The 20,449-nt window shown below is 46.2% G+C and overlaps 1 protein-coding gene across 10 annotated transcripts in view; it reads left to right on the top strand.

The window, feature by feature from the left end:
- The window catches only part of ADGRL3 (adhesion G protein-coupled receptor L3), a 738,987-nt gene that overhangs the window by 396,897 nt on the left and 321,641 nt on the right, over positions 1 to 20,449 (top strand). For all 10 annotated transcript variants that reach the window (XM_074993922.1, XM_074993917.1, XM_074993919.1 and 7 more), the window contains one exon: positions 17,969 to 18,078. In XM_074993922.1, coding sequence (XP_074850023.1) covers positions 17,969 to 18,078 — 110 coding nt within the window. The remainder of the gene's footprint in view (positions 1 to 17,968; positions 18,079 to 20,449) is intronic.

Raw genomic sequence — 20,449 nt, 5'->3', positions numbered from 1 at the left:
ACACATTACCGATTACCAACTACGGTGTGGTAACAGATGACAACAGAGTTGCTAGTAATTAATGGTGGCTAGGCTATTTTGTAAACCTTAAGCCCCAAAGTGACACATTAAGCCACAGAAATGCAGTGGAAGGAGTTGTCAGTCTTTTCTCTTTTGTTAATGTTGTAACTGACAGAAATCACCTTTTTATGAGCAATACATTCAAATTACCATGTTCACTGTTACTTTTAATGAAATGACAGTATAATTGAATTCCAGTGATGACTGAGGAGAGTTAAAAAAAATCACAGTAGCCTTCCCTTGAGAGTGACAGAAAGGGAAAAGTGCCGCTGTTATTAATCCCTCCTTCAGGGCAGCCTGTAACACAGCTCGCCCTTTCCATCCACACAAACTCACTGAAGAAGTGGATGGAAACCCAGGAATGAGAAGACGCTAGAGAAAAGGTTTGTGTTGCCATGAAAAAGAGCCACTGAATGAGGTGCGGAGTTCTCATGGACACCTTCACCATGCTGCCGCTCCTCCCAGCTTGTGTACTTGTGCATAGATTCATGGATTCTTAGGCAATGTGAGTTGCCCCCTCTAGACAAGGTCAGCTCTTGCTGGGAAGCGCTTTGGCTGTCTCTGACGTCAATAAGGTGAATCAACTAGCAGAATTTTTTGGTTCTTGGCTCCTCAGTCTGCAGCTGTCAACCGGGTCTGTCCAGCTGTGAATGACATGCTCGCTCATTATCTCAGGCTTTGCGGAGGGAGAGGTAATACACATGCTATTGTACCTCTCTATCAGTGACCCAGAGCTCCGCATGAGCCCCAGTCTTTGCTGCCCAGTCAGCAGAGACCCAGGAAGTTATGAGAGTGATGGGGTCACGGATGAAAGTAAAAAGGAATCTTTGTAGGGATATCAGTGCTCTGAAAGGCTTGTTATCTGGGATCTCCCATTGTACTGTACTGTGAATGTGTGTAATATCTGGGTGCTATTGCAGCTGACAGTGTGGTAGGGAGAGAACTTATTAGCTTGATACCTAGATATGTGAGACGCTAGAGTGCTGCCCTTAAAGAACGAAAAAAAGGGTGAACTCAGTGGTGCTGTTGCAGGTCAGTGACAGTCTATCATAAAAGGTGCTCTGTTTCTGGGAAAGAGCCCTGTTGCTTGCAGTATTTAAAAATAGACTTTCGTTGGGCCAAATTCCTGCTCAGTTCTTCACTGTGGGGGGTCAGGAGGATGGGGGATATGGGAGATCACAGCCCTGTACTGCCCTACAACGTAGCTGATGTCCCGAAAAATGGTGGTTCTGGTCTGCAGAAAGGTGGAGGGGAGGGGACTAGCTTGGACAGGAGCAGCAGCTTTGGAGTGGTTTATGGCTGGTGATGACAAGTTCATGGAAATGAATTTCTTGTTCCCCCAAGTGCCTAGGACTGCTCTTGGGGCGGGCTGTCTCCCAGCTGGGGAGCCCTGGAATCACAGCAGGCCATGGTCTGTGGAGCTCCAGCAGGTGGGGTGGGGGAAGAGACGAGAGGGAATGGATCAGAGTTTGTCTGTCCTGCTGGGAATTTGGCTGGCTGCTGGGGGTGAGAGATTCTCCGCTCCCCCTTTGCAATTGTCAGGCATGTTCATGCCTCTGACTTGGTGAGCCCCTCTGTGATTATGTCCTGGAGAACCTGACCCAGTCTCTGTCTCTGACCACTCACTGGCAAAGAGGGCAGGCATGCTGTCTGGCCATGGACTCTACCAGATGGGTGCGACAGCAGTGTCTCCTCTTGGAGCCCAGAGACGGGACTGTGTGGAGTGACATGGCCTCTGCGCCCCAGCAGCTCATGTTCTCCTGAGCAACCCCACAAGGGCAGAGCGCATAGGAAGGATGAGCTTAGGTGTGGGTGAGGACTTAGTGGAAGGAAGGGTGTGTAATGAGGCCATTGGGGGACTGCATGTGTGGGTGGGGCTGGGAGAGAATTGTGACCAGGATGTAGTGGGTGGGAGCCTGGTTGGTTTGGTTGTGAAAGGGGTGTGGGACCAAACAGGGAGAATGAGTCTGCAATGAAGGGTGTGTGTACATGAGGGTGGGTATGTGGCAGAGGAAAGCGGGCAGGGAGAACGGAACAGGAAGACAGTGGGTGGGGGAACGGCCCAAGAGACAAATGCTGTTAGCATGTTTTACTGTGTAGGAGGGGTGGATGCAATACAGACTGCACCCCGCCTTAGCCGGCATGCTCAGGGCCTGTCGATTTGCTGGTTATGGGGAGGTGAAGAGCTTCTGCACCCAGACAGCCCCTGCGCTCAGGAGCTGCTTCAGCCCCAGCCTCCCTCCCTTGGGACTTTGGCACCGGTCTAGTCTCCTGGGGGACGCCATGAGGCTTCAGCCAGCCACTGGCCTGCTGTGGGGGAAGTGGGTGCTCTGGCTTTCAGCCCTGTGCTGCGATGGAGCACTTTGGGGTCTCCAGCTCCCAGCCCTGTGGCAGCCTCCCGGCCCCCATTGCCACAGGACAGGAGGGGCTCGGTCTCCTGGCCACGCAGGGGCTTCTGCACTGGGTACTGCTCTCTCGTCTGGCAACATCAGTGGTCGCGCCGCAATGCGGATGTTGCCAGACGAGAGAGTACTGGATTTGAGAGGTGCAAGCTGTCCCTTGTAAAATTTATTTGTTTTTCTGTGTGCATGGAGTTGAAATCAGCTTTGAAAATGTGCAAAGCTAAAAAGGATTCATGCGCTCATATTCCAGAATAGGAGTATTCACACATGGAATTCATCAGGAACAACACCGTGTGTAGAGACGCCACGTTTAGTTTGGTTCCTAGGGAAAGGCTCCTCTAGAAGTATTCTGTTACAGAGTCTGGATCGCTTGTGGCTTGGGCTGGCGTGGTGTCTGCCTCTCTCTGTCTCTCTCTTAGTTATTTTTTAAAGTCACTTGTAACAAACTGAGGGGGTGGAGGCAGACCAAAGAAAAATTTTCATGAGTAAAACCCAACAAGACTTGAGAGTAAGCAAAATAACGCATAGTTGAGATTATTTCAGTAGGACTGGGGTTTCTATTTTGGATGTATTTCTACAGAGAGCCCTGGATAGGCTGCAGTTTGTTCTCTTTGATCCTGTAAGAAGAGACCCATCCAGAAGCTCTAAGCATCCAGTTAGAAGATGAAAACTTGTCAATAAAATAAAATATCATACCGTGGGTGGTGAGATTCTATTGCACAAGCATTGCACACAGATTGTTATACCTCCAGAGAGGTTAGAAAGTCAGCTATTCCATGCTCAGGAAAAGCAATAGAAAGGGATCCTTCGTAATGAAGAACATGTTTGGGAATTCCATCTCCCTGTCATCACCCCCTTCCCTTTCCTTCTTTGGAATCACAGGTTTCTGCTTGGATAGTCTTTGTTTCTGAAAGCTAGAAGCAAACAGACATTTGCTGTTGTGCACGTTACTGAAAGCAAATGTGGTGAGTGAAAGGCTTTTCTCCTTGTGTACCCCCGTCCCAGTTCGCTAGCCATCATTTTAACTCTGTTTAGACCCCTATTATGACTGAGCTGTTTGCTTGCTTCCTGTCTCTGGGGTGTTATTTCTCCCTCGATCCTTCCTAAAGGGTTGATTTGGAAATGTCCTATATTGACAGGGAAAGGCTGCACTCATAGCTGACTTAGTTACTGTGACAGATTCTTTGTTAAGGCAGCCATCCGGGGAGGAGATTGTGTGTTTTGAAGAGGGAAAAGGATATTTTGCAGTGATGCCATTAAAGGTAATGAATTAAGTCTGTCTCTTACTGTAAAGCCATTAGAAAAGTGTAACAGGCCCTGAGAAACAGGCTTGAGTAATGATGTCTCCATTATAGTTGTGTGTTTGTTCATGTGGAGCCTGCGGTGCCTTTGCAGAAATATGAAGTTTGTGTAAACTGCATTTTTGAATTTCAATTGAGGAGGGTAAGAATGTTTCATGCTTCTGTTTCCTTTGACTTGCAGTAATGAATGCAGGCCTGCTCTTTTGGGAAGCACACACAGACAGTAACGCGGTCTACTTTTACAAATATCTGTAAATGTGAAAGCGCCAAAATTACAAGTGTAGCTGGTACTGCCACCTATAATTAGAGACACCAAACACTTTCTAGCAGAAACCTCTGTTTTCAGTCACGCATAAGTTCTCCACATTTTAAATGTTTGGGCTGAAATTCTCCGTATTTTGTTTGCTTAAAAAAAAAAGCAAACAAAAACTAACAATTCCTCTGAGGATCTTTTGCTTGGCATAAGACATAAGAACTTGAAATCTGGCAGGAAGAGGTAGTAGGGACATGCAACCTTCTTTATCCTCCCCCCCCAGGAAAATTTCCACAATATGTAAGCTAAATTAGAAACTTCTGAGATTGGTATACTCCACGGTACTTGCTAGAGACTTGCTGGTAAAACCTCTGAACTGTTACCAACTTTCAGGCTGTAAATGAGCACCCAGGGTTTCACAATGAGCAAAAGTTACGCTAATCTGGTTTCAAAACCCAGTCAGACTGGACTGCTCCCCACAGCTACCCTCACGTAATCAGTTAACTAGGATGTTACACCCCTCAGGCTGACTGGAGTCACCAGGAACCCTTTATGACTGGGCGGTCCGGTTGAAAACTGGATGCCTGGCAGCCCTCGGATGCCAGGAGATGAGGGCAGCCTTGAACAATTCCAGCAAGAGGGTGTTCCCTGTCCACCCCTCACCGCTGGCCTTCTGGGCCTTTTCATCTGGCTGCTGCCCCCTATGCTCCTCCCCACCCATCCCCTTCACACACGTCCAGTGGCTGTGCACCCTGCAGCCGGTTCATTTTCGAACTGTGCCCAGGGTGCATCTGGGGATGCTCCCGTTTCATTCTCTATTCCCTCACCCTCATGTCCCACCCCCAACAAAGAGGCCCGTTGCCACCAGTTGAGAGTGAGGAATCCCAGTAGGTCGGCCTTAATTCTATGTCAGTCCCATCACCTGCCAGGGATATCACCTGCAGTTCCTTCATGGAGCTGTGAACATGGCCATGTACGCAGTGCAGCTCAGCCCTACCCGCAATGCATTTTCCTGCTGCAGTGCGAAGGAGACCCTGACACGTGCCTGCCTTGAGCATGCCAGGATGCAGCCCCTTTTCTGCTCCCATGGAAGCCTGTGTTTGTGGTTTTGGCTGCACTTGCCCTGTCTCCCCGCTTGTAAAGACACACCTCATCCACAGCCCCACAACATTGACACACGTCCTCAGCAACCTCCTCTTAGCAATGGCCAAAGTGCCTGTCTCAAACACCATGGGGCGGGTGTTGGCTGAGGGGCTCTTTCCGTTCCTCTCTCTGTCCACTGTTCGGGCAGCAGGCGTCTGAGCAGTGTCCATAGGCTCCCTTGACACCTTTGAGACCAGTGGGGACAGTCCGGAGTTCTCCGCTAAGTGTCCCCTTCAGGTTCCCTATTATGGACTCTTTGACCCTTGCACCTGTCCTCGTTTGGTTTGGTTTTCTCTGTTGCCCTCATATGTATTTTGACTCAGTAGCTCCTCCCCTTAGTCAGGGAGAGGCCTTTGGCTCCCAGAACCCAGTCAGCCCCTCTGCTCCTGCATACATTTCAGGGCCCTTTTGCCTCCTTCTGTACCTTTTCTGCAGGGTTTGTGACTGGCTCACCTGAACCGGCAACCAGTGCGCTCTGCTGCTTTGAGTTTAAGATTAATTCTGAAAGGCTGTGCTTTAGGATTGATTTTTTGTTTTATGCTGTCTTTGAATTTCTGTAGTAACACATACATTACCCCAAACTTGGTTAAACTCACACTAATGCTTAACCAACACTCCTAGTGCTATGTGTTTCTGCAAAGCCTTAAAATAAATAGGACCGTGCAGAACACACTTGTTGTTTTTAAATATGCCTGCAGAGTCAGTACTGGAAAATGTTAAAGGTGTCAGAGGAAGAACAAACATCTGTTTATGAGTTAAGTGCTTCTGCTCCATCCCCACTGAAAGACAACTTTGTTACTTAAAACATCATGTGAAGAAAAGCCATGGAGATACAGCAGGGAGAGATCATGCTTTTTAAAGGCTGAATTGAGGATGCAAACTGAGTTGAGCCCTGCAGCTACATCTGAATCTGACTGAACTCATATGCTTCCTTCAGTCCCACTGCTTAAGAGGCTAGCAAACCCTAAATGTATATGCAGTGCTTCATGTTAATAGCCCAGAAATACTTTGACGTGGAACAAGAAATTGTTCCACTAAAATACACTCCAGAGGTAGATATACGGTATATAGTGTAGTTTGTCAGGGTTGTTAGACAAACACGACTTTTTGGTGATAATATTTGTTCATGTATTAAAGAGCATTAATGTTTGCAGCAAGAGACTGAAGGTGGCGAGAGTAGGTTGAATCAAGTGGTACTGAAGAATGTGATTTCCTAAAACTTGGAGGGAGGGGTCTCTGTTTTTTGGGAGGACCGGGCGGGGGGTGGTGTTTGGAGTTTTTTAAGTATGCATTTATTATGGGTGATTCCTCTTTTGGGTGGTTAACTGAAGGCCTGATTTTCAAAAGTGCTTTGAGGATGCTGGTTTCTTGCAAAATGCAAAAGCAGTTGTGTCTGGAACTTCCCTGCCCTTTGGCCCAGAGTACAAAGGGCATTATTCTAATGAACTATCTCTGAGTGACTCCATGTGGGGGCACTTTTATTCCAGGATAAGTGTGTCACACATGGAGTTACTCAGGGATAGTTCATCAGGAATAGCTCCATGTGTGGACAAGCCCTAAATCACAGCAGTGATTAAGTTCCCAGTGAAGGGGTGAGACTGGAATTCTCTCTGCTGAGTGAGACGCCACCTTTCCTATGAGAGAGTTAAAGTGGGCGCAGAATGCCTGCAGGTAGAAATATGATCGTCTGGCAAAAAGAGGACTTTATAAAAGATTCCAGCTTCCTGTCAAATCCCCTAGCAAATGGAAGTAAAGAAAGCTAAAAGCACTGTAAGTACTCCTTTGATGCTCACAAGTCTTCAAACTCTGTAAAATTCTTTGACTTAGCAGCTAACAAAATGGGTGTTGTTTATCTACACTGGTGAAATCATCTATCCAGTCTTACAAATCCGCTGTGATCCCCTTCTCCTCTCGTTCTTGGCTTGCACAGTGTTAGAAGAAAAAAAATCAAAGATCCCCCAGGGTGCAAATGTTTCTTTGGTGGAGTCAGGAGAGGTTATTTACTCAGGAAGAGCCACCCTGTCTGGAAATGAGTTCTGCTGGCTTGTTATCCCTAACAGCTCAGCAAAGCTGCATGATGCATTTAAATATTAAGAACTGAAGTGTGGCTATTTGCGATATCCATCATCTTTTTGGTTAGTCTTTATTGGAGAGGGTCCTTTGCTACTTGTCCTTGAGATGAGAGATTGGCAAAACCGTGGAGCCAATGGCTGTGATGCCAGGGCATTGTGTTCAGGACATAGCCGAAGCCAGGGAGCAGGTCCAAGGAGCAGACATACAGTGCTGAAAAGCAAGGCCGTCCATAGTTTTCTCTTTCAGGGTCCTGCTTGAACTTGTAGAATACCATGCACACATGATGGAAAAAAGCAGAAATCAATCATTCTGGTGGAGCCAAAGTAGGGCAGAAGGGGGAGTTGTAGGTTGTAGAAAGAGAACCATAACCTTTTCAAAAGAAGTTTTATTAAGTAACTTGGGGTGGGGACTACTGTAGGTTTTTACTTCATCTCTGGTGACATTTAGTGTTTCTCTCACTCTCTAAAGAAATAATCTGGAATTCATCATGTGGAAGCCTGTGGGGTCAGACACTGGCAAAGTGTTTTCCAGCTCACGCCACTAGCAATGCAGTGGAGCCAGAGATACTTACAGCAAGGGCGGGGAGCTGGGGTAGGGAGGGAAGGAAGGACAGGGGAATGGACGAGAGACGGGGGAGAGGAAGAGAATTTCGCAAGGCAGAGAACAGGGAGGTGAGTGCCAGGAAACACGAGGAGAGGAAGGATGGCCCAGGGGTTACAGCACTAGGGACGTGACTTCTGTTCGCTTTTTTGCCATGAGGTCCCTGAGTGCTCTGTACAATGGGGACCGTGGCATTTGCCTACCTCAGAGGTGAGGGACACCTGGGGAGGGGAGCAGAGATTACAAAGCGATCGTGGTACCATAGTGGAGCCTTATAAGCATCATGGAAGTACCTGGGGGTCATGGGGTGGTGGAGGGCAGGATTCAGGGCTGGGAAGTAAGGCTTTGTCCACAGTGACAAAGGAACGAGAAAGCTTTTGTCATTCACAGTTACCCGGCCCCTCTCCCAGGGACAAAAGCTTTGCCCCGGCAAGCTCAAGTGTAACCAGTGCTTTGTGAGCCGCAGCCCTCTCCTGCCAGCGAGGGGACGCTGCTCTGAGAGGGTGCGGGGGGTGTTGGAAGAAGCACTGACAAAGGGTGTTTGCGCTGCCTGCCCTTTAGCGACACGGCTGTGACGCTGCCATCTGTGTAGTGCAGACCAGAGACGGAGAGAGAGAGTATATGGGACAGCGCTGAGCAGCAGAGGTCAGTAGCCCCCCAACACCCCTGGAAACGAGCTGCTTGGGACACAGCAGACCCAGGTCCTGGCCATTGGCAGACTGAGGGCTCCTAGCCCTGCATGTTAGGCTCCAGCAGGATGTGGAGTGGCAATTTTGGTAACTATTAAATAACCTCATTAGCACGTGTGTGACAGATGCTCCCCAGCCCCAGCAGACACATCCAGTCTGTTCTGCAGCTGGAGTCTTGTGTTGCTAATTTTAGCCCCCAGTAGCATCTACAGTGGCTAGCAGAGTTCTGCCCAGGGGAGTACAGAGTATTCGTGGTGCGTTGATTGGGAGATGCTGGGGTGGACAGCAAGCTTCATGGCTTCTGGAACTTCACAGCCGGTGTTAACTGCTTTGCTGGAGGCATTGGAAACTGGGCATGAGACCTCTTCTTCTCCTATGCCAAGGAAGCTTTTCTGCAGAGCTGCACCTCGTTATAGAAATGCTCCAGAGCCCCATGGTGCCTCTGGGCCTGAGACGCAGTCTGACATGCCTGCAGTGTGTCTGAGCATAGAGATGACATAGCTCATGACATGTAGAAACAGCTGGCTGTGTACCTGTGGGCTGGCTAGGGACGGGGAGTGTGAAGCTGGACACTGATCAGCTCTTAGACAAGGAAGAAGGTGGCCGCTGCAGCCCCCTGCATCGAAGGGCCAAATCAGTTCTTCACCCTGCACAAGCAGGTGGCTGCATCTGGCTACAAGCATGCCTCAGCCCCTTCCTGTGCGGGCATGCAGGGTGGGAGGCGCCAGGCTGTGCACAGAGCAGAGCAGAATGGCCATCTGGGGCCAGGATTGCTGGGGGAACTGAGATTTGGGCAGAGTAGTGGGAGGGGAAGGGGAGCAGAGAGTAAGATGGATGTGCCAATCAGGTGTGGTGTTTTTGGGGTGGGAAGAACGGCAGATGCACTGCACCCTTTTCCTGGGCGGGAGGCTTGGGGGCCTTCTGGTAGATCGCTTTCCCAGCCCAGCTCTGCTGGGTGTGGCTGGAGTGACAGTCCTATTCTGGGGGAGCCTGTCACACACTGACTAGCTTGGGTGTATCTGTGCTGGCAACTGCACGCTGTTAGACCCGAATGCGGCAGCCTTAGTGCAGCCATGGAGGGGCATATCCAATATGGGATCTGCTGGACATGGTGAGCCTTAGAAGGAGACAATGCCTCCTCCAGAGTGAATGATGGTGTGCCGCAGGTTCCCCGCAGCCAACTGGTGCGGCGCTATGCAAGACAGTCCTGCCTGCACTGGGAGGGAAAGGCTCTCTCTCTGCCCCGGATGGTCGGTACAAAGGCTGAAGCACATCCCAGGTATGCAAAAGACGGGGTTCCAGCTATGTGATCCATGCCTTGGTGTAGGAACGTTGGGACACAGCCAGAGGGCTGCTGTCGGTGAGCCCCCTTGTATGCCCTGGGGTGCTGGGTGTGTGTGTGCAGGGCAGCCTGCTCCACAGGAGAGCCGCAGGGAGCTGTCTCAGCTACACAAGAGCCTCTCCTGGCCAAGAAGCAGCTGAATCACTGAGGTGGATGTGACGGTGCCCATGGTCATACCACTTCGGTGCAAAGCAGCCTTTTCTGTGCCTGCCAGAGATCAGTTCCCTGAGTGCACTGGCTGTAGGAAGCGCCAGCTACCCGCAGGCAAGCAACAGGCTGGCCCTGTTTGCTCTTGTGTTCCCCTGAAGTGGGCAGCCCTTTCCACGGGGTGCCAGGTTAGATGGACCTTTAGTCTGACTCAGCACGGTGTTCTTACTTTTGTACTCTGGTGTGTGACCCAGTGCTCCCAAGCCGCCTTGACACTTTGGCAATGTTAGCCGGTGGCCGGGTAATGTGCAGTGAGGTACCAACTATGCCCTTGTTACCATCCGAGTCTTTAACTGCTAGAGCGCAGGGCTCCGTCGCAGTGGGCAGTCTGGGCCAGACTGATGGATGCCCCAGGGTCCTAAACACCCGAGTCTTTTACTGCTAGAGCAGGGAGCTCCGTCGCAGCGGGCAACCAAGATTGGTTGACCGGTGCCCCAGAGGTAGCAGTAAGATCCTTTCCACACCCGACACTTCAACTGCTAGGACACACTGTCCCGCTGCAGTGGGCAGCCAGGATTGGCTGACGGGTGCCCCAGGAGTCTGCCCCGTGGAGGCGGCACGACTCTACGCTAGGCTCTTAGCACTCTCACCTATGGCCAGGCTGTGGTAACCAAACGGTTAAAGTTCTTTTGATTGTGCCGGCTGTGTTGCTGTGACAGAGAGTAACATCAGTCAGGCTTAGATCTGAACTAGTTACAAGTTTATTAAGCTACAGTTTTAAGCATGCGGTTACAAAAGGCTATTGTCTACTTCTTATATGCTAGCAGAGTACAGCTGTTAATAGGTTACATTACAATCCCATACAACGACATCTATCTATAGAGCTCTAATTTTTTAACTGTGTACACCAAAAGGAGACCTTAATGTGGGTACATCTTACCCTCATTGCATCTCTTGATACCAGCATAGCCAAGCCAGGATCGGTCACTCAGTTCCATGGAAAGAAGAATACGAGGTTGGGTGTCCCCAGTTGCGGACCTCAGGAGGCAATCACCTGACCCGACCAGCAGGTAGTTGGTGGGAATGCACTCAGAGTCAGTGTGCTGCTGGGCCCATCTTTATACCTCCTGGGTCACGTATTCTCTTTCTTATCTTTGGTGCCAGATCGTACTGGTCTGTCTTTGTGACGCCAGTTCTTACAAGGGCAATTCTTACTTAATTTGCACTTGTAAGAAAGGAGATAAAGAATTTTGAAGTACAGGACATTCTTTTACTTGGGTGGGGATTTCTCTCCTGGGATGGCTGTGTGGGTGCATCACTTTATCAGTACCAGCCAAGGGCAGTTCTCTGAGGCCCTTTGTTAACGGTTAACCTGCTAGCCCTCTATCTGTGTTTTCAGTTCCTCAGGGTCACGATGAGCCAGCACATCTGGGCCCCTTTAGGAAGGCATCAAAGACTGTGCTGTTTAACTGCTGTTCAGTGCCCTGTGTGCTCTGAGGCACCTTAGAGGGGAGGCAAAAGCTGGTCTGTAGTGGGGAGATTTTGTCTGGCTACAGGCGATGAGCTGATTATTGCTGGAAAGGAGTGAAAGTTTCACACTGCAATTCAGACCCTATGCTGAGAATGTGTGCTTGGAAAGTTGCTGTGCCCAGGATTGCCAATTGTTGTGATTTTATGGTGATTCCCACAATTCTTGGTGTGTGCGGCAGTGGTGGTGTGTAATGTTCTCTCTTTTTCCCATCAATGCTCAGATTAAATTTTGTTCTGTGCACCAGGGCATGGGCAGCTATGCACCACTGGTAGAAACACCTGCTGCTTACTGCGGTCGGCTGTGGGCACTCTGCTAATCAGCTGGACTGCATTTAAATCTCTTCTGGGTGGCCATGCAAACGCACAGCTTATGGTGAACATTTGTGGTGCATTTTTAAACAACTAAAAAAGTCAAGTAGGGCCCCAGATTTGATGGTGATAGGGGACTTCAACTATCCAGATATATGTTGGGGAAACTAATACAGCAGGGCACAGACTATCCAGTAAGTTCTTGGATTGCATTGGAGACAATTTTTTATTCCAAAAGGTTGAAAAAACTACCAGGGGCGAAGCTGTTCTAGATTTGATCTTAACAAATAGGGAGGAATTGGTAGAGAACTTGAAAGTGGAAGGCAGCTTGGGCGAGAGTGATCATGAAATCACAGAGTTCACAATTCTATGGAAGGGAGGAAGGGAAAACAGCAAAATAGAGATAATGGATTTCAGGAGGGCAGATTTTGGTAAACTCAGAGAGCTGGTAGGTAAGGTCCCATGGGAAGCAAAGTGGAGGGGAAAAACGGCTGAGGAGAGTTGGCAGTTTTTCAAAGGGACATTATTAAGGGCCCAAAAGCAAGCTGTTGCTCTGCATAGGAAAGATAGAAAATATGGCAAAAGACCGCCTTGGCTTAACCAGGAGATCTTGCATGATCTCAAAATAAAAAAGGAATCATATAAAAATGGAAACTAGGACAAATTACAAAGGATGAATATAGGCCAACAACACAAGAATGCAGGAGAAAGATTAGAAAGGCTAAGGCACAAAATGAGCTCAAACTAGCTACAGGCATAAAGGGAAACAAGAAGGCTTTTTATAAATATATCAGAAACAAGAGGAAGACCAGGGACAGGGTAGGGCCATTGCTCATTGAGGAGGGAGAAACAGTAATAGGGAACTTGGAAATGGCAGAGATGCTTAATGACTTCTTTGTTTTGGTCTTCACTACGTCTGATGAAAGAATGCCCAACATAGTGAATGCTAGTGGGAAAGGGGTAGGGTTAGAAGTTGAAATAAAAAAAGAACAAGTTAAAAATCACTTAGAAAAATTAGATGTCTGTAAGTCACCAGGGCCTGATGAAATGCATCCTAGAATACTCAAGGAGCTGATAGAGGAGGTATCTGAGCCTTTATCTATCATCTTTGGAAAATCATGGCAGACAGGAGAGATTCCAGAAGACTGGAAAAGAGCAAATGTAGTGCCCATCCATAAAAAGGGGAAAAACAATAACCCAGGAAACTACAGGTCAGTCAGCTTAACTTCTGTGCCAGGAAAGATAATGGAGCAAGTAATTAAAGAAATCATCTGCAAGCACTTGGCAGGTGGTAAGGTGATAGGGAACAGCCAGCATGGATTTGTAAGAACAAATCATGTCAAACCAATCTGATAGCTTTCTTTGATAGGATAACGAGCCTTGTGGATAGGGGAGAAGCGGTAGATGTGGTATGTCTAGACTTCAGTAAAGCATTCGATATGGTCTCACGTGATATTCTTATCAGAAAAATAGGCAAATACAGTTTAGATGAGGCTTCTGTAAGGTGGGTACATAACTGGCTGGATAACCGTACTCAGACAGTAGTTCTTAATGGTTCTCAATCCTGCTGGAAAATTATAACGCTTATAAAGTATAAAGCTTATTATGTTTGCAGATGATACCAAGCTGGGAGGGGTTGCAACTGCTTTGGAGGATAGGGTCATAATTCAAAATGATCTGGATATATTGGAGAAATGGTCTGAGGTAAACAGGATGAAGTTTCATAAGGACAAATGCAAAGTGCTCTACTTGGGAAGGAACAGTCAGTTTCACACAGACAGAATGAGGAGAGACTGTCTAGGAATGACTACAGCAGAAAAGGATCTAGGGGTTATAGTGGACCACCACCGAAATGTGAGTCAACAGTGTGCTGCTGTTTCAAAAAAAAAAAAAAAAAAAAAAAGCAAACATGATTCTGGGCTGCATTAACAGGTGTGTTGTGAACAAGACACGAGAAGTCATTCTTCCGCTCTACTCTGCACTGGTTAGGCCTCAGCTGGAGTATTGTGTCCAGTTCTGGGCACGGCAGTTCAAGAAAGATGTGAAGAAATTAGAGAAGGTCCAGAAAAGAGCGACAAGAATGATTAAAGGTCTAGAGAACATGACCCGTGAAGAAAGGCTGGAAGAATTGGGCTTGTTTTGTTTGGAAAAGAGAAGATTGAGGGGCAACATGACAGCAGTTTTCAGGTATTTACAAGGGTGTCATAAGGAGGAGGGAGAAAACTTGTTCTTTTTGGCCTCTGAGGATAGAACAAGAGGCAATGGACTTAAACTGCAGCAACGGAGGTTTAGGTTGGACATTAGGAAAAAGTTCCTAACTGTCAGGGTGGTCAACAGTGGAATAAATTTCCAAGGGAGGTTATGGAATCTCCATCGCTGGAGGTATTTAAGAACAGGTTAGACAGATGTCTATCAGGGATGGTTTAGACAGGACTTGGTCCTGCCATGGGGGCAGGGGGCTGGACTCTCGAGGTCCCTTCCAGTCTTAGTATTCTATGATTGTTGTTGTTTATGTTGTTGGTTGGTTGTTTTCTTTTTTAAAACATCAGTACTGTTGTCCATTTGCTAACATGAAAATCAGAGCTGTTGCTTCGAAAACAAACTGAAAGCCAACTCCTAGCTGGCATGGTTGCAGTGAAAAGCTTGGAATTACAAGGCAAGTACCTCCTACAAAGCTATAGAAAACAGAAAGCAAATAATTTTTTATTATTTATTTGAATTTCATGATTTTCAAGCCAACCTTATGATTTTTGAGTCTGAGTTTTCATTTTGAAGAATACCATAGATGATGTTGATTAGCTCAACACTATTGGGCTTTGAAAGGCACATTGAGCTCAATAAAAGATTTTTTTTTTTTTTTGGAGGTGAAATTTTGGATTATGTTCAAAGACGCTGCTTGGAAGCCTGCCTGCGTGCACTGTCGTAACTATTGGTAGAGCCCTGCCAAGCCACCTGTCTCACAGTAGCAAGGGTGAGGACAACAAAATTAGCCCTCAAGTTAATACTGTTATTCTTCAATTTATCTGATAAAAGTAGTCTCTTGTCTGTGACAACCGTCGGCTGGCATAAATCTCAATAGGGAAATGTCAGAACATTTCAGCCCTATGGAATATCTGTTGACCTGCTAAATTGCCTGATGAGGAGGATATCAGGTTTTATTAATCTTTCTGTAGAATTGAAAAAAAAATATTGCGCTTACGGCACTTGCTAATGAATCTGTTTTAATTTATGGGCTAAACTAAAATCCTCATTAAGGCTGACAAGCTGTAGCCTCAGGTAAACAAAATAGTTCCACTCCAGAGCTAAATGAGTTGTACTGTGGATGCAGGTGCTTCTGCCAGAGCAAAGGTGGGGTCAGAGGTCCCTTGTCGGGTCAGAGGAATAAACATTTTACTGAATGGCAGCAGCAATACTGGCATAGAGAGTATGTGTATTGAGTAAACTGGGAGGGGCAGAAATTCCTTTGGAGGATGGGATCATAATTCAAAATGATCTGAACAAACTGGAGAAATGGCCTGAGATAAATAGGATGAAGCTTAATGAGGACAAATGCAAAGTACTCCAGTTTGGAAGGAACAATCAGCTTCATACATAGAGAATGGGAAGTGATTGTCTAGGAAGAAGTACTGCGGAAGGGGATTTAGGGGTCACAGTGGACCACAAGCTAAAGAGGAGTCAACAGTGTGATGCTTTTGCAAAAAAAAAGCAAATATAATTCAGGAATGTGAGCAAGACATGACAAGTCATTCTTCCACTATACTCTGCGCTCATTAGGTCTCAGCTGGAGTACTGTGCCCAGTTCTGTGCACTGCATTTCGAGAAATTGGAGAAGGTCCAGAGAAGAGCAACAAGAATGATGAAAGGTCTAGAGAACATGAGCTCTGAGAGAAGACTGAAAGAACAGGGCTTGTTTAGTTTAGAAAAGAGAAGACTTAGAGTGACTAAGTGCCTAAAAGAGGAGGAGGGAGAAAAATTGTTCTTCTTGGTCTCTGAGAACAGGACAAGCAGCAATGAGCTTAAACTGCAGCAAGGGAGGTTTAGGTAGGACATTAAAAAAAACTTCCTAACTGTCAGGGTGGTTAAACATTGCAATGAATTACCTGGGGAGGTTATGGACTCTCCATCATGGGAGATATTAGAGCAGGTTAGATAGACACCTACTGGTGATGGTCTGTGATGCCTGGTTCTGCCATGTGGGCAGAGACCGGACTCGATGACCTCCCAAGGTCCCATCCAGTTCTAGTGTATATGATACTGTGCACTGATTTATCCCTGAGGAATTCAGTATCCAGCACAGAAAAGGATGAGAATAAGGAGTATTGTATGCTGTCATTTTTTGTCCCAAGGAAACATTGGAATTTTCAAGGAGACTATTTGCCTGAGTACAGTGGCTCTTACCTTGCTGTGTCTGTAGAATCTGCTCTCCAGGGAGCACAAGCTTACTTTTCTGGAAATAAGTAATGTCTGAGGAGTTACTCGCAGTGCAGTTCTGTGTGAGAAGTGTAAGTGTACTGTACATTCAGGCCTGGTGATGGGTGGAGGGAGGGGAGCAGTTGCCCCCTAGCCCCAGTATTTGAAAGGTACATAGAATCACTGTTTCAGCTGTGCACTGCTGTGAGGGAGTGGAGGGGCTGACTGTTCTTGGCCCTGCCCTTCCATTATTTGCTCCACCCCTTCCAGTTTTGGCTCCACCCCTTTCAGGGCCTAGAGCCAAGCTCCCTCTTCCACTTTTCGCCAGGGCCTGTGGCAGCTGTCGACACCACTGTGTGCATTCAGGTATAAAATATCATTGTTTAGTCATTAAAGGAGAACAGATCTGTTCCTTAGACAGTTAGTGTTATGATTGTTTTTTTCCTGTTGCTCACTGTTTCCAGTCACCTTTTTGAAGTATGCATCATTATTCTGTGCAACACTATTTAAAGGGACAATGTTGATAGGAAAATAGTATTCTTCTTTTTGTTTAAAAATTATAGTTAGTTACACCTCACCCTTAATCTGATGTATGTTGATTTACTCCTTGCACTTTGTCTTGAACACTGGTAGAGTTCAGTTTGGATTTTCAATATTCACAGTGGTTTTTATTGTTTTTTTAAGTCCAGCCTCTGTTTTCATTGAAACAAAAACAACATGAGAACATTTACATTATATTTTGTAAATCTTTTTTTAAAGCAAACAGACAAAGAAAAGCCACCCAACTGTGTGTTTAAACTACATGAAAGCATTTCCCAGTAAATGGAGAAAATTTATAATCAAGCCACTGGCAGAGTTGATGCAGAATTTGGTTTATTTAGTTTTTAAAGATTGATTATTATCTTACTGACTTTGGAGAATCTAGCTGCAAACACTGGACCAGTTTAATCATGCTAGTCACCCTTGAAACTCCTTGCTTTAGTAAGTACATCCTTGCTTTAGTAAGAAGTTACCTGGGTGCAGGTTGCAGAATTCACTCTCTTGGCTTTTGAATGAGTATCTTCATATTGACATATCAGCCACCATTTAGCCTCCTTTAAGGCCCTGATGGTGCAATCGTGAAAAGATGTGTTAAAGTGTCTGCAGGATGAGGACCTACATGAATTAATCGGTCAAGGTTTACATTGTTATCCATGTCTCGTTGATTCCCCTGGGAGCTCCTGTGGGTATGAGAGCCTGATTGCTTATGGCCAGTTGTAGGATCAGAATCTCAGTAGGTATTTCAGCTGCACAGTTTACATGTGTTGTGGATATACGTGGCACGCTGAAAGGACTCCCTTCAGATGTTCCCTTCTATAACCGTCATGCCGATAAATAAAACATAACAAGGGAGTTGAAGCTTAAAAAGAAATCCCAGCCAACTCCAAACTATTTGCTCTCCATAGCTTAGCTGCAACTCAAATGATAAATAATGGGTATAAAGGCACTGGAGTGAGCAAAGAGCCCACGTGCCATTTTCAAAGCATGGTGTGAAGGGCCTGGACTCCTACTTGCCACTGAAAGTCGCTGAGGCAGAGGAAGGGAAAATGCTTTTGAAAATGCAGTTTACATGCCTAAGTAACTTGCGTGCTTGAGGCAGTTGTACCCAACATTGACTCCATCTGTGCCTTTCTTTCCACATATTGACCATCATGATCTTTGCCTTTCAGATGCAGCAATCGCACGCAGTGTGCAGTGGTAGCGGGCCCAGATGTGTTTCCAGACCCTTGCCCGGGAACCTACAAATACCTGGAAGTGCAGTACGAATGCGTCCCGTACAGTATGTATCTGTTAACATATTTTCATTGTCCAGCGATAGAGAGCTCACTTGACCTGAAGTTTGGGCCTTGAACTCACACAGGGGTGGGGGAGCCACCACTCAGTAACCAAATTAGCAAAACTGTCTACCCCCTGCCAGGTTCAGTTGGTATGGGTTTGAAAATCTGACTCACAGGGATGTATGCTCCTCTTAAATGAAACACTACTATTAATTTGTGGGAGCATGGGAGGAGTACTGCTCATGATACAGTTGTAATTGTGATTTGTGTATCAAAGTTTTTTAGACTGATCTATGTTATTTTAATAACTGCCATTTTACCATTACCTTAGAAAACCCCATTTTATGACTCTTTTTGGGGAAAAGAAAATAGAAAGTTAATTGATTAGTACATAATGTTAATGGTAGGCATTATTAAATTGTGAGTTTCTGAAATGATGAAAAGAAGCTACATGCAGGCCCTGGAAGCCTTAGCTGTTGGGTTTTTTCTCCCTAAGTTTAGATATTCTTCTCTGGTTCTAGTATTACATTTTAATAGAGTAAAATTAGCATTACCAAAAAGTAAAGATGTGTGAGAATTTGGTTTTCTATAGCATTAGAACTCAGTTACAATTTAGCAGTTAAAAACTGTATCACAAAAAAAGTATAGATATGTGGTTAGGAATAGTAAAGACTCAAGCCACGCAAATCTGAAATGTTTCTTACACTGGATTTCTTAAAGCTCTCAAACTGTGCCCCTCCGGGAACAAACAAGGCCAAACCTTATTAGTTTAATATGTGTGGAATCGAGTAGTGAGAGCCAGGCAAAAAATGTTCCTCCTTCTGAAGTCCAGCGCTTGGTCTGTGGAAGAAGAAAGCTGAGATCGTAAACAAATTGGTTCGTGCTTGGATTTGAAGGCACAGGAGAAGGCCACTCTCATAGAAGTGACAAGCCTGATCTCCTCAGGGGAAGTTATGAGCTTCTTCACTTGTGTTATAGTCCCTCCGAGTGGATGCATCTGTCACCCAGAAGCTGCCTAAAAGAGTTGTAAGGTGGAATGGCCGTCACGAAATGGCTGGGAACTAAAAAGTGAGGGATGCAACTGAAACAAAAAACCTCATGGTCCTCCTCCTGGAACAAAAGCAACTTCTCTGCCAAGTAACCATGAGCCTCTCTGAGCTGATGGGGCAATGCAGGGCTGAATATTAGGATTCTGTTGGTGTCTGAGGCTAAGTCTGCACTATAGCATAAATTCAATTTTAAGGCACTCAGCTCGATTTTAAATAATGACTGTTCACACAGCAAATACCATTAGGTCGATACTAGGGGACACAGTCGCCAATATTCTTGCTTTGACAACCCTAGTGGGATTAATGTGAAGCACAAATTTAAGCAGTTGGATTAATGGTAGTGTGAAAATAGCTTTGATTTAAACTGGTTTTGTTGCCTCCAGAGGAGTCCCACGTGTGTCCAACAATTCCTCACAGTTGTCCGTTCTGGACACTTTCAGCTCTGAGCACCTGGAAAGCATCAGAAAGTAGGTAACAGGAAGCCCATGAATTTGAATAGTATCACAAATTCAAATTCACTTTCTTTCTGACCAGCAGGGATAGCACACCTCAGCCATCCATCGCATCCATGAGCTCTCAGAGTTCTCCTCTGGATTTCGGTTCTCAGTGTCACAAAGAAGCTCCAGAATGGACTCACAATGAGATCCAAGATTTCATTTCTGTGTGGGGAGAAGAATCAGTCATGATCAGACTGTGAATATGCAAGAGAAATGTGACCATTTATGAGATCATTTTGTGGGACGTGATTGCTAATGGGTACACTTGGGGTGCTCTGCCATGCCGGCTGAAAATGAGGGCACTTCAGCAGAGCTGCCATGAAGTCTGAGAAGCCAACGGGGCTGAGGGAACTGTGGAATAGGTTCCCACAATCCATTACTGCAACAGTCAATCTTTGGTGATTTAGTGTGGCAGCCCTGAAGCGACTTAAAGGGGACATGAGGATACTCAATGAAATTTATAAAACCCAGCATTACAAAATCAAATTTAATAAATTTGAATTTATCGCGTAGTGTAGACATAGCCTGAGTATTTAAAACAAAAGCCATGACACTTCTAGATGCAGCAACTCCAGTTTTACATTGGGGAGCTGATTCAAAACCCATTGAAGGCAATGAAAAGATGGACATCACTGTAGTTTGAATGTGACCCATAGAGCATTTACAAAATCACTAGCGTGCAGGTGACCTACTAGCAAGGCAGTGTTTTATTTTATTACTTATTAAAAAAAATAAAAGTGTGGGGGTGGGAGGGTAAGCGCCTGGTTACCATAAGTCGTATTTCTTAAGATTTCCAATTTACATGGCGTGTATTATTTCCTCCTGGG

Source organism: Carettochelys insculpta, chromosome 4, assembly GCF_033958435.1.
Source record: "Carettochelys insculpta isolate YL-2023 chromosome 4, ASM3395843v1, whole genome shotgun sequence".
In the NCBI taxonomy this organism is placed as follows: Eukaryota; Metazoa; Chordata; order Testudines; family Carettochelyidae; genus Carettochelys; species Carettochelys insculpta.
The sequence above is the reverse complement of the archived record's forward strand: the minus strand, read 5'-3'. Positions and strand labels throughout refer to the sequence as shown.